We start from the raw sequence: 14,516 nt of genomic DNA on the forward strand, positions 1-14,516 counted from the left end.
ACCTCCGCAACATTGTCTTACAGCCCTCATCTCAGCTTGTCTGCTACTGAAATGTTTATTCATTACTTTGTTACCTCCAGATTTTAATCTCCCAAAACAATCCTGGCATGTCTCCCAGATTCTGCCCTCTGTAAACTGGAGGTCATCAAAACTTCAATCCCCTCCAGCTCCAAAACCCTCAAAAAGAGATATTCTGGCCTTTTGTGCATCCCCAATTTGAGCCACTCCTCCACCGATCACTGTTGACCAGGCCCTAAGCTCTGGAATTCCCACTCTACACCCCTCCACCACATTTTCCTCAAGACACTTCCTCAAAATACAATTCCTTAATGAAGCTTTTGCTCATCTGGCCCAACATATCCTTATGCAGTTGGGTATCATATTTTGCTTTACAATGCTTCTCTGAAGAGCCTTCGGACATCTGGCTACATTGAAGGGCATGCAAGGAAACAGGAGACTACGTTCAATGAGATGCAGACAGAGTAGCAAATTAGGTTCACCTATAAAAAGAGTCAAGATCTGACATAGAACTAACAACCTTCAACTAAGTAAGACGACTTTGTTAAACTGGGAACTGCTGGGTAGTGGCAATTATTTGTCAGCTGAAAGTGGCTGGTTCAATTGGTGTTAATTACTCTACCAAGTAAAAACTAGCTTGTGACCTATCAAAAGGTCTACACAAGAGGCAAGTTTTTCAAACTGCACAATCAGTAGATAGTGTGCACAGCATGGTAGCAGTGGTTAGCACTGTGGCTTCATAGCGCCAGGGTCCAAGGTTCGATTCCCCGCTGGGTCACTGTGCGGAATCTGCACGTTCTCCCAGTGTCTGCGTGGGTTTCGTCCAGGTGCTCTGGTTTCCTCCCACAGTCCAAAGACGTGCAGGTTAGGTGGATTGGACATGCTAAATTGCCCTTGGTGTCCAAAAAAAAAAAAGGTTAGGAGGGATTATTGGGTTAATCCTGTAATATGTGCAAGTCATGGACACTGCCAGAGACCCATGATCACATGTGCAGCAAGTGTGACCAGGTCCGGGAATTCTAGCTCCAGGTTTCAGGGCTCAAGTAGCAGTTGGAGTCACAGTGGTGCATCTGCAAGGGTGACAGCCAGGTGGCTAGCACATTCAAAGTGGCGGTCACACCACAGGCTCGGAGCATGGAGGGACAAAAGGAACGGGTAACCATCAGGCAGCCCAACAGAACCAGGTAGTTTGTGCAGGAGTCCTCAGAGGTTCCACTCACTAATCAGTTTTGTGTTTTGGATGTTGGTTCCTCGGAAGAGTGCAGTCAGAGTCAAATTTGTGGCAGCCCGGGTGGCTCAGCTATAGGGGGAGGGGTGGGGGGGGGGGGGGCACTTCTTTGGTCGCAGACATGATTCTATTATGTTGCCTCCCTGGTGCCAGGGTCAAGGATGTCACCAAACTGCAACAGAATATTGTGAATGAGGAGGGTGCACAGCTGGAGCTGATAGTCCACATTGGTGCAAACAATGTTGGTAGGAAAAGGAATGAGGTCCTGCAGGCTGAGTTTAAGGAATTGGGAAAGAGCATGGTGTGCAGGACCTCAGAAGTAGGAATCTTCAGATCACTCCCAAGGCTATGTGCACGTTAATGTAGAAATAGAAGAGACCAGATGAAACCATGGCTTGAGAGATGGTGCAGCTGGGAAGAATTCTGCAGCATTGGGGCCAGTCTGGGGAAAGTGAGATCTGTGGGAGCCAAACAATCTATAACTTAACCACACCAGGATAAATGTCCTTCCAGGGAGATTTAAGCATAGTTTGGGAGGATTTAAACAGGATTTGCAAGGGGGTGGGAACCAGAGGGCAGATTCAGGTGGGACAAAATCAGAGCAAGGACAAATCAGAGGAGGGAGCGGGAGACCGAAAATTAGCAATTAACTCTCCAATCAGAAGAAGTAACGGTTAACATTGTACAAAATTTGGCAATGATAGAAGGCATATATTTAAATACAGAAGAATAGCATACAAAAGCAATGAACTAAGGGCACAGATAAGACACATGGCAACATGATATCAATGCGATGAAGGATTAACCCTGTATTGTCACACCCATTTAGAAAAACAAGTTTACTGAAAATGGAAACCTGACTGGCCTAAAAGGTTTATCCTGCAACTGAATGGAGTAATTATTGAAATATGCTCGCAACTTGCCACTTGCTCACCAGCTGATCTTGGGTCAGAGGACATTTACCCAGGAAGTGTAGAAGATTGTAGTTTAGTCGGGCAGCATGGTCGGCTTGGAGGGCCGAAGGGCCTGTTCCCGTGCTGTATTATTTCTTTGTTCTCTTTAGCCTGTTTAGCTCCCTCGGCCACCGTTGTGAAAGACAACTCAACATTTTGCTCAGTTCAGGGAAATTTGTAAATGTTTGCGCACTTGATAACCCTAATCCAGGATGGCCCTTTAAAACTAGCTATTAAACTCAATTCCACTTGCAATAAACACCAACATTTCAATTTGCCTTCCAGCTCAGCTTTTCAGTCTATCCACACGACTATAATTTCTCACCCCGGTACTGAAGACTGAATTCGTTATTAAATCACACTCAATAATGCACAACTTAAACAAATTAATTGTGAGGTTGGGGCCAATACAGCTGAAGGTGGTGTACAGAGCACTCCTTACAAGGGCGAGAATGAGCCAGCTCTTTGAGGGTGGAAGAGGTACGTGAACATTGCTCCAGGGCGGGGGGGCCACATTCATATGTTTTAGTCCTCCAAAGCTGAAGGATTACTGGAAGGAGGTTTTTAAGGGTAATCTCTAAAGTGGTGCATGGGAAACTGGACCCGGGCCCTCGGGAGGCCATATTCAGGGTGTCGGACCAGTCGGGTTGGAAACTGGTGCGGAGGCAGATGTTGTAGCCTTAGCCTCGCTGATCGCCCGAAGGCGGATCCTGTTAAGGTGGAGATCAACCTCTCCACCGTGTGCACTGACAAAGCAGAGTAGTCTGCTGGAATTCTTGACACTTGAGAAGGTCAAATTTGAACTGAGGGGTTTTACAATTAAGGGGCGTTATTCATTATGCACTTTCGAGAATTGGATTACATCAAACGTTGGGGGGGGGGGGGGGGGCGGACTGTATGTGTTAATGGTGACTATGGGTGATTCCGGATTCCTTTTTCCCATTTATTTATGTTTTTTTTGTTTTGTTTTTTTAATATATTTATTAAAGTTTTTTACCAACACAATTTTTTCCCCTTACAAATAATAACTCTTCCCCCCCCCCCCCCCCCCCCCCCCCCCCCCCGTAACAAAATAACACAAAATCGCACTGAGCAAGATATATACATGGCAAAATGGTATATTTACATAGCTTTATACACTGGCTCTCTCCCGCACGTGCCAGTTTCCCCCGCCCTTCATGTTATCTCCTGCTCATCCATCCCCCCAAGCAATCCCCCATTCACCCCCCCCCCCCCCCCCCCCCGGCCCCCCCATGGTTGCTGCTGACCGATCTTCCTCTAACACTCCGCGAGATAGTCTAGGAACGGTTGCCACCGCCTGTAGAACCCCTGCGCAGACACCGCCTGTAGAACCCCTGCGCAGACCCTCTCAAGGCAAACTTAATCCTCTCCAGCTTTATGAACCCGGCCATGTCGTTTATCCAGGCCTCCAGGCTAGGGGGCTTCGCCTCCTTCCACATTAGCAAGATCCTTCGCCGGGCTACCAGGGACGCAAAGGCCAGAATGCCGGCCTCTTTCGCCTCCTGCACTCCCGGCTCGTCCACTACTCCAAATATTGCTATCCCCCAGCTTGGCTTGACCCAGACTTTCACCACCTGAGATATTGCTCCCGCCACTCCTCTCCAGAACCCCTCCAGTGCCGGGCATGACCAAGACATATGGACATGGTTCGCCGGACTCCCTGAACACCTTCCACATCTGTCCTCTACCCCAAAGAACCTACTCAACCTTGCCCCCGTCAAGTGCACTCTGTGAACCACCTTAAATTGTATCAGGCTGAGCCTGACACATCCCCATTTATTTATGTTAACCTGCAGGCTAATGTTTGGGGGTTTGGTGGGAGGATGGGATCGTTGTTATTGATATGGGGATTGACATTGCATTCGTTACTGATTGTTTATTGTTGGGTGTAAATTTGGGAGAAAATGTGAAAAGGAGAATTAAAATATTTTTTTAAAAACGTAAACAAATTAAACAATTTGTTCAACTAGGAGGTTTCACGGTTAACTGCAGTCATCGACATTAACTGATTGATCTTGCAGAGGGAGACTGATCTTGCAGAGTGAGACTGACAGGAAACTTACTGGTTACTAACATTGGGGCATTCATCATAACCAAACATGCATTAGTATGTCAGCTTTACAAATTGGAGCAATTCACTTGACCCTTCAGTATGCTGAAAACGAATTAGTTAACCTGAAAATCTCATTCAAGTAAAAATTCAACTGCCCAAGTCTTTCCTCATAACATAATTTCCTAATTTTAAAAAAGAAATTATGGTTATGTGTTTTCTCCAATAATACCCATCCTCTGAGCTAATGACCGAACTGCACACGATGCGCCGTGGGTTCTGACCAAATTCTAATACAGCTGCAAGCTACTCATCCACAAAAACTAGTGCAGTTGCTGGAAACCTGAAATAACAGGAATGCTGGAAATACTAAGCAGATTTGGCAGCCTCTGGAGGATAGAGAGAGAGAGAGAGAGAGAGAGAGAGAGAGAGAGAGAGAGAGAGAGAGAGAGAGAGAGAGAGAGAGAGAGAGAGAGAGAGAGAGAGAGAGAGAGAGAGAGAGAGAGAGAGAGAGAGAGAGAGAGAGAGAGAGACACAAAATTAACTTTTCAGCTTAATTACTTTCATCAGAGTTCGTGATGAACGGTCATCAACCAGCAATTTTTTTTCCTAACACTTACTTGATTTGTTTCCTACCCTATTTGTTGGAATCTAAGATTTTGCTTTTTTTTTCCCCCAATGAGGCTGTTCACGGAGGTTTGTAGATTTATACATTATATCCCCAGATATTTTCCCTGCACACATTGAATTCTTGCTCCATTTAGCAGACACTTTGGCTGCATCACCCCATGCTAATTATTGTCTTGTGACTCATATTGAACTGAATTGGCCGCCAACTGGTCCAATATCCTAAAACCTGCAAATCCTAAGAATCAGGTCCCATGATTTCTCTTTGTTGACAATCTTGTTCACTTTGGTATCATCTGCAAACTGTAGTATTCTTCCTGACATGGATCAACCAAGCAACTTGTCTCTGAACGGTAAACATGGTTAGTCTGATTCAAGTTGGTCAATATTTATTCTTTACTTTCCTCTGATTAAAATCGTTTTGTCTATGTTCATCTCGAAATTCATTATTTTCAACCACTTCACCAACATACCAATGAAAAAAAGCTACCAATTAGTCCAGTTGCTTACATGGATCAAAATACACATTAATCTATTGAAAGGTACTAAATTAATTTAATCCAGCAGTAGCATTCAGTCTCAGATTTAATCATCCCAGTTAGTTGAACTAGATTACTACATGGTATTTATCATCAGACCAGATATTAAATGGCTTCGGGTACATGTTAAAGTTCATTGTACCCACGGGTGGTATATGTATTCTAAACTACTGACTTACACTATATGGTGTCTAACTTTGCTCTGATCTATTATTTCATTTCTACAAAAACAATAACTTTGGCCAACGTGTAAAGCAAATACTGCAGGTCATGCCAGACATGCTCACATTGTTAGGAATTCAACATATATCTAGTGCAGTGTTACTGAAACATGGGTTGGGTAACTGTAATTTACACAACCCAAGACATATACATTCAGATTACAAAAGGCACTGCTTCCAGACGAAGTCTTCTATAAATGCTCAAAGAAAGAAAAAAATCTTAATAAGCCAAAAGACATTTAATATTTCAGTAACCAGTACTAAAAACACACATTTTAGAAATGGTGGCATAAAAGAATAGAAATATTCTATTTAAACACACAAGCACAGTTTTAACAGCATCATCTTACTAGCCTATGAAAAAGGCTATTCAAATGTAGAACAGTTTCAAACTTTTGCAGGGAGGTAACTCCAGTATTACTTGAGAAAAGTCAAGTTCCAGACTGCAACAATTAAATTATTCTCTTGTATTCTGATATCAATTATTTTACATATTTATAATTTCAATGTTATATTAAAGATAAAGATTTGTATTAAAATTTTCAATTTTCTCTGGAACCTTGATACATAGAACACAGAACATAGTGCAGAAGGAGGCCATTCGGCCCATCGAGTCTGCACCGACCCATTTAATCCTTCACTTGCACCCTATCCCCATAACGCAATAACTCCTCCTAACCTTTTTGAAACAAAAGGCAATTTAGCATGGCCAATCCACCTAACCTGCACGTCTTTGGACTGCGGGAGGAAACCGAGCACCCGGAGGAAACCCACGCAGACACAGGGAGAACGTGCAAACTCCGCACAGACAATGACCCAGTGATACATATGACAAGTAAACCAAAGGATTAACTAATGGGACATTAGACTCGACTAGATTTAACAGAAAAAAATAAATTGCTACTTTTGTTACTACAGAATGAAAAAGGACAAAATATTCCTAAAATAAAATACCAACCATGATCAACAATTCTTTTTAAGGTTGTTAAAGTTAGTGCACATATCTAAGTAAGCAGAAACACCATCAGAGCATGAAACAAAGATTTTATTTTCAGTTAGACAGAAACATCCAACAATGAAGTGGACAAACTAGAAGCCTAGAAAGTCAATATGCACGTCTAAACAACCAAACATCTAAGGATGGACAAAATTGTACAGTTTCAAGTAACTTCAAATGTGCACATAATTGTCACCAAGAAGTCACATTCTGCAAATATCAAAATAGAGCAAATTCATGGAGCAAATTTCTCCCTTTTCCATAACATCGCACTCACTAGGTTTGGTTAGAAGTATTTTTTTCATTAATCCAAATTCCATACAAAAAAAAGTATCAAGAATAATTCTGATCTAAATGCAAGTTCATCCAAAAAACCATGGTCAGAAAAACAACCTTCATGTGTAAGGAACTGGGTCAATTTACAGTATTCAACTTCAGACCTGTACTATATGCAGTATTTCTCATGCCTTATGAGATGCAAGTCCACCAAATAGCTTCTTCTCAATGTGGTCACAGTGCTCAGTTATTATAACACTCGATAGCACCTTAGTACTGTAGAAAACCACAGATACCACAAAAACATCAATAACCATGATCACAGTCATTACTCCCTGATCACAGTCATTACTCCCTACAACCCAAGTGACAACACAAAATGCTGCCAATTAACCACACATCATTGGAAAATATTCAGAAAGTAATTTCTTAATTGATTAACTTTTGCCAGATTAAAAATACCTCTTGAAATGCCACTAATATCAAAACTCAAATTCAATCTTCAAATTGAGAATGTAACTTTCCTAATTGCCCACAAAAATCCTTGTTAAAAAAAAAACAAGATTCTATTTCAAAATATGGATCCTCGTACAGTAGGTAATAGCACTAAATATCACTTACAGTCTCTGCACTAATCTTCGAACCTCCGAATTAAGATTCAAGTTCTACCAGTATAGCGGTTTAATATATCCCAATCATCCCAAATAATTGCTGGCATGACAACATTCCGACAAGAAAATTAGCACTTTTCAGATAGTACATCAGATGGCAGCATTCAGAAGGTTCCTACACTAACGGCACAAATACCCAGGTTTGTACATCTCTGCTATAAAGTGTGGGGGAAAAAGCCACAAGTCCATAAAAAAACATCCAATGCAGCACCTCATATCCGTCTTACCTGAGCCACCAAATTGACTGCTTGCCAGTGTGGTTGGTCCGTTTTTTCCACTATTAACAGGAGGAGCGAGAACATCTAAAAAAAAATAATGCATCGAAATTAATGAGTGATCTATATTTTAGATCATGAAAATCAAACACGTCAGATAGCACTGATAAGATTATCCTTTGTGATGGAGTAGTCAAAATGTAGGTGCAAAATGACAATACCTTTTATTTTTTTTTATATTTATGACATCAAATTAAATTATCTATTGACAAAATGTTGATGTACATTTTAGCCATTCCCAATTGACTAGACTAAATTTTGTTAATGCAATTATAATAAGGACTAATTTCTAAGAAAAACTTAATACTGGACGATTTATAATTCAAAAATATACTTGCCACTACCATTTATCTGACAACACTGATCAGTAGAACTCCAGCAGTAACTTCAGGCGATGCATGAATTCTGAAATAACTCAATGCTGAACTGAAAATTAAGCTCGTGCTGAACGCCACATTATTTCAAACTGTTTTGCATTTATTTCCTAGTGAACCTGCCCTTCGGCTCGCCTAGCCATAACAGTAAACTTCAGAGACTCCCTTTTGACTAAGCAAGGCGAAGGCACATGGCTTTTGAGTGATGGGAAACCGTGTTAATAATAAAAGCCTCCAAGCATCATACCGCACTAAAATCCAGCAGATCGCTCAATTCCTTGTCCGTTCCTATAGCGGCCATCCGCTGCTGTGGGTTCATCTTGATTTACTCTCACTAAACCTAAGAACAAAACATAGTTACATGATTTACTCAAAAAACATTGCTTGAAAAAATATATATTTTTTTTAAAAGGTAAAATCCTCAGCAAAAACCTTCAAAGGGGTTTGCTGGGGAGGTTGGGGGGGGAAACTCGAAATTTAGTTTTTTTTTTTAAATCTAAGGAAGCTCCGACTCACTGACAAAAACAAAAAATAATCCAGAAAAGTTGCCGTGCAGGAGACAGCCTGCATCAGGTTCCAAAAAAATATCCTACCGCAGAAAGCGACGGCGACCCTTCGGAAACACAAGAGTTTACTGTACGAGAAATGACAAGCAAGCCCTCTAACATAATTCCACATAACAAAGACCATTTAGCCTCGACTGGCAGAACCAACACGCCAAACAAATCATCAGTATTAAGTTTCCTGTGCAGAACAATCCACGGTGTTTTTTTTGTTGTTGTTCTTGTGGGGGGGGGGGGGGGGGGGGGGGTTGAAATAAATCCTTCCACCCTGCTGTCGGCGGGTTTGGTCTGAGGGGGGGCGGCTGTCGCCGCCGGCGGTGCAGGCGAGGGCTGAAGGCAGGGGGAGGGGACATGGCGAGATTTGGAGGGAGGAACATGGGGAGATCTCTCTCGACCCCTCCCCCCATGACACTAAACTCGCCCCCCTCCTCCACAGGCCAACTTTAACGATTCTCCTCCCTCCCTCACTCACTCACCTCACTCTTTCCCCCACCCCTTCCAGCGAACATCCGACTGCCGCCAGCGCACACACTCGCCGCCGGGTTGCGTGATGAGTGAGGGATTTTTTAAACTCACTCCTCCCCCGCCACTTCCTTCCTCCCCCTCCCTTTGGCGCTTGGGCCCGCCTACCCACCCCACTCCTCTCTCCACACACAACCCCCCCAACCCAACCGGTGACAGACAAGCCGGTTGGGCTGGCTCAATCAGCTCTCCCTCACTCTCTCTTTCCCTCCGTCCCTTCCCCCCCCGGTTGCTGCCCCCGCGGCTCCTTCAGGCGGACATGTTGTTTTCGGGGAGGGTGTGAACCGCGTCAGTCACGACGCTGTATCCCTCCGAGCCGCGCGGCTTCGGCTCTCCGTGGACGCTTTTGTTTGCGCGGTGGCGGTGAGGCGGCCTGTGATTGACAGCTGGTGGAGTCGGATGGGCTCCAATTTCACACATGGCCCGTGAGATGTCATCTTCCTCCAGCGTGCGGGAGGCCACGCTGGATGGACTTTCGTCCGGGGGGGGGGGGGCGCGGGGGGGGACATTCACCTAATTATTCGAACTGCTGTCAGAATTATTTCACTCACTTCGGCTATTGTGTGCAGAGCAAAACTGCAGCCCTGAAAATCTGATTCAGAAAATGCTGCAAATACTCCGCAGGTCTGGCAGCGCCTGTGAAGGGATAAGCAGTCGATGCCTTCAGGCCCTTCATCAGAACCAATCATGCCTCCAAGCAGTGCTTTCTAGTTGTCTAAAAAGTTTGCAACAACAATTAAAATACATTGCCCTCCCATTTGGTAAGTTATGATTTTTTTAAAACAGTGCAGGCTCTTAAAACTATGAGTTAAAGCTCGATTGCACTGTGTACTCACTGTTGCTGGATAGATTGTGTGAAACAAAAGTGGTGCACATAGGAAGATCAATTGTTCATCCAAATTGAACTGTTATCTATTCTTCACGTATCCCCAGTTCTGATTCAACATTATCGACATGAAATTTGTATTCTGGCTCTCTCCACAAGATGATGCCCAACTCCTGACTGTTTCCATTCTGTTTGCATTTGGTAAATATTTATAATTCGATTTATCTAATGGGAAAATAAATCAGTTTTCCAACAGCACCTATAATCATGCACCAAATTTAAAAGTACCGCAGTATTTAATTTTCTATTTAGAATATAGAATTTACAGTGCAGAAGGAGGCCATTCAGCCCATTGAGTCTGCACCAGTCCTTGGAAGAGCACCCCACACCGCCACCCTATCCCGTAACCCCACCTAACATTTTTGGACACTTAAGGGCAATGTAACATGGCCAATCCACCTAACCTGCACATCTTTGACTGGAGGAAACCCACGCAGCCATGGGGAGAACGTGCAGACTCCGCCACAGACAATGACCCAAGCCGGGACCCTGCACTGTTGAAGCAACCGATGCTAAACACTGTGCTACCGTGCTGCCCGTACGTATGGTTTTGAAGGCAAGACAAAATACCTTGTAGCTTTTTCACTTTTGTTGACTTCCAAACAGAATCAACCACAATTCCCTCTTTCGGCTGCTGCTATTGACTATTGCCATTATTTACGCCTCCAGACCCATAATTTGTTTTCGCAGTACCTCTATGTTTTTGCATTATACCACCATTTGGCCATAAAACCTCTCCTGCCTTAGGGATCATTCTTTTTTCTTCTGTTCTGCATAAATCTGGTACATCTCTAACTTTTTCTCTGTTCTGTTGACCCGGCCGTTAACTGTTTCTCTCTGCCACTGATGCTGCCAGACCTGCTGAGTACACAATTTATTTCGTTTTCAGATTCCAACATTTGCTTTTGTCGACCCCTTCTAAAGGTTATTCGGACGGAATAATGTAAACACAAATGGGTGTTGCCAAGGAGGGTGCAAATGAATAGAAAATTAAGAGTGCGAGTTTTACTGATCGTCAGGGGTGTGTTTTGAACCGTGGTCCGTTATTTCTAACAAAAAAAAAAGAGGCTTTTACATGTTTGCTCGCCCAGCCTCTTTTAAAAAATCTTTACTGGTTCATCACCGGACGCGGCAATCCTCAAGCGATTAGGGGGGAAAACAGAGGAGGGGAGGCGATCGATCGATACCAAGTTCTAAACGGGAAGATTTATGGAGGGCCCGTCCCAGCTAATTTGAAACGCAACATGTGACATTCGGAACCGCCCGATTGTTGGGTTCACCCAGCGAAGGTTAAACATGTTACAAATGCCGTCTTGTTGCATTTGCAACATCTTGCCTATTTTCCACTGCATCGCATTTCTGTTGAAACAGCGACGACAACGAGGGGATGGGGGAAACGGAAGTCAGGGCACCATGGCAGTCGGTCCCAAAATCCTCTGCTCTTTAAAACCACAAAAGCTCGGAGCGTGAGAGAGCAAGCGCCCCATGTCCCGGTCCCGACCCCGACCCCCACAAACAAACATCGCCACATTCCGCAGCTTGACCCGTGTTGGGAACTTCACTTCCACTGACAAGAGTCAGGACAGAATTTTTTTTTTTTTTAAACACTCTTTCTTAAAATCGGACAGGAGCGCGGGGTCAAAGCGATATATTCAACATTGGAAAAAAAAACTCCCCAGCTTCCTTGCCGCACTGGATTTAAAGATGCCTTAATTTGCTCAGCAAGTCACATCTTTGGATAGTTCACTGTAATTAAATTGGAAAGATCATTCCCACTGAACTCATGCTCACATGAAGCGAAAGACGTGACCATTTTTCTCCAATGTCATCTGAGTTGCCAAATTATGAATACTTCGCAAACCAATTTAGGCTCGAGTGATGATCCCTCGATACTACAGAGCACAGTAACTTCGTAGATTGGAAGTTCAACTCAAAAACAGATCATCTGGAGTGCTTCTTTCTGGATAAATGCATGTCACACCAAATCCTCCCTAATCCTAATGTGATTTTAAAAACACATTTGGCTACCACATTTTTAGAACGCAGAGGTCGAGCCAGGCGCACATACATGGAGATACTCCCCTATCTGAAATCGGTTTGTATACGAAGAAAATACATTTGCACGTAGATATATATGTAATGAGTGGCATTCCGTTTCGGTCAACTTCTGATGAGTTCAACTAGAGCAGCTACATAGAATTGAAGAATCGGGTAGCACAGAATCAGGCCGTTCGCCCATTTTGCAGGTAGACGCTCTTAGAAAATTGCGCTGCCGACAGAATTACAACTGCACCAGTAAGGTGATTACATTCAAAACAATTTTAACAACAGATTCCAAATCTGAGCTAAAAATAACCGAATTTAAAACGATCATAAATTTGTAAAATCACAGTGTTGCACTTTTGCTGTGACGCACTGTCTCAATGCAAGATTGTATTCAAGAGGCAAGAGAATCCTTTATAGCGAAGCCCCTTCTGCAGTGTTTCGGTGGTCTACTTTGGCTGACGCATCTTCTAAGCAAACTAATGCTGGTATCACACGCAGATGGACAACTTCGGGTGAGACACGGCTGTCTTAATATATGACATTTTTCCATTATCTTTCATATCTTAATAATGATGTGTTTTCAGATATAACATCTTTTTTTAAACTAAATATCGTGTTTTACCGAATTACAAACAATTTATTTAAACCACCGAGTGGATCATCAATGATCTCCCCATTCATTATGGACATTTTTTTTAAAATCACTCGAGTTTACACTTTCAAGCGGTTTATTTGGTCAAGGGCCGATTTGTGAGATTAAGTCCAGTTATTCCAATACATTTGTAAAGAAAATGTGGACTTCCATACTAAGTCATACACAATCACATCTGGAAGAAATGTTGGCAAATTAAATCTAATTCCAGGTGTTTATACTGCGTCGTTTGTTCATTTGTTTTTAAACAAAACACAAAATAGTTTCAAACAATGATTTGAGTTTCAACATGTGCTGTTACCTTTCAGTGCTATTGGACAGAGATTTGCCTGGACTGTTTTGCATTGAAATCTGATAATTGAATATAATTTTCTGCTTAAATTTAGATAGCCCCAATTAGTGTTCCCGATCATGATATAAACACAAGCAAAGTGATGGCGCAACCTTGCGTGTATCAAACGTTTTCTGTGCCTTTATTAAATGTTAACTAGACTATGACAATAGTAAATTAGAAGCATCTTTTGGAGCTCTCGTAATCAATTTCATGTAACAGAATTCCACTGTAAAACTGATTTAGCGCATCTTTACACTCGGGAGGGAACATACCAAGACAGTTCCGTTATACCCAGAATTAATTAGTGGGTTGGAACTGGTTCACGCTGGGGGGGGGTTCGAGCCTGCTGAGGGTTTTTTTTTCGAACATTACCAAGAAGCAAACAGTGCAGTGAACAGATTCGCGATCCCAAATAACGTAGCCTTTTCAATGCTGCACAATCTCTACATTGTTTCCTCGAAAAAAATGCATCTCTAGCTGTCGTTATTTTTTAAAATTCCCCCTACAGTTAGATCATTACGTTTGCATTAATAGATAGCTCAGGCTGGCGGTGTTGCGAGAAGTTGACATTGTTACAATTAAATGTATGGGAGGGGGGGGTGGTTGCAACAACAACAGCAGGGACATTACAAATAATGCACGTACCTCTGTATTCAAAGTAATTACCCGCAGCGTGAGGAGCAACACTTTATAAAGTTGTGTATGCCGTTATGTAAGACGATGTGTGTCACCAGCATCTCGTGTCACTGCATTGTAGGCTGAACAAGGTGCTCCCGGCTCAGAGAGGGCGATGAGACAAGAATGATCTGCAGGGAATCCTTGCAAAATTCCACGCTGAAAAATGGCTGATAACTGAAACAGGGATGCAGGGCGATGAAATACATGTTAACTATAATGTATCAAGTCTAGTTGAAAAACATATACATCAGTCATTACCTTTAAAACTGTGCAACCCAAGTAACTAGTCGGCTTTTGTCACTGCAGTCGGGATGTGAAGACGAATAGTAGATTGCAGGAGTTATCTTGTTGGTCCATGCAAGCTTTTATTGCACAATACGAAGCTCTTGTTTGTGTCATTACCTCCGCAGAGGTGGAGAATTGTCCAGGATAACTCTTTTAGAAATTCAATAACACTCTGCTCATATCTCTGGGAGATGGACCAATATTGTACTGAGAATTGCTATCAGGGTGTAATTCGGTTTCCTTCTGTTCAGTGCCACAAATTTGAAATCATGCAATTAGCGTCACCTGTTGGCAATGAGG

The 14,516-nt window shown here is 42.9% G+C and overlaps 1 protein-coding gene across 9 annotated transcripts in view; it reads right to left on the minus strand.

Moving 5' to 3' along the window:
• The window catches only part of tcf12 (transcription factor 12), a 365,767-nt gene extending 351,851 nt beyond the window's left edge, over nucleotides 1-13,916 (minus strand). For 6 of the 9 annotated variants that reach the window (XM_072470727.1, XM_072470729.1, XM_072470728.1 and 3 more), the window contains exon 1: nucleotides 7,829-7,972. In XM_072470727.1, coding sequence (XP_072326828.1) covers nucleotides 7,829-7,922 — 94 coding nt within the window. In that variant the 5' untranslated portion in view covers nucleotides 7,923-7,972. Of the gene's footprint in view, nucleotides 1-7,828; nucleotides 7,974-8,493; nucleotides 8,591-13,898 lie in introns of those variants that run through there. The other 3 variants (XM_072470734.1, XM_072470723.1, XM_072470726.1) reach the window with 3 other exon arrangements.
• Between the last annotated feature and the right edge of the window lie 600 nt (nucleotides 13,917-14,516).

This window comes from Scyliorhinus torazame, chromosome 12, assembly GCF_047496885.1.
Source record: "Scyliorhinus torazame isolate Kashiwa2021f chromosome 12, sScyTor2.1, whole genome shotgun sequence".
NCBI lineage: Eukaryota > Metazoa > Chordata > Chondrichthyes > Carcharhiniformes > Scyliorhinidae > Scyliorhinus > Scyliorhinus torazame.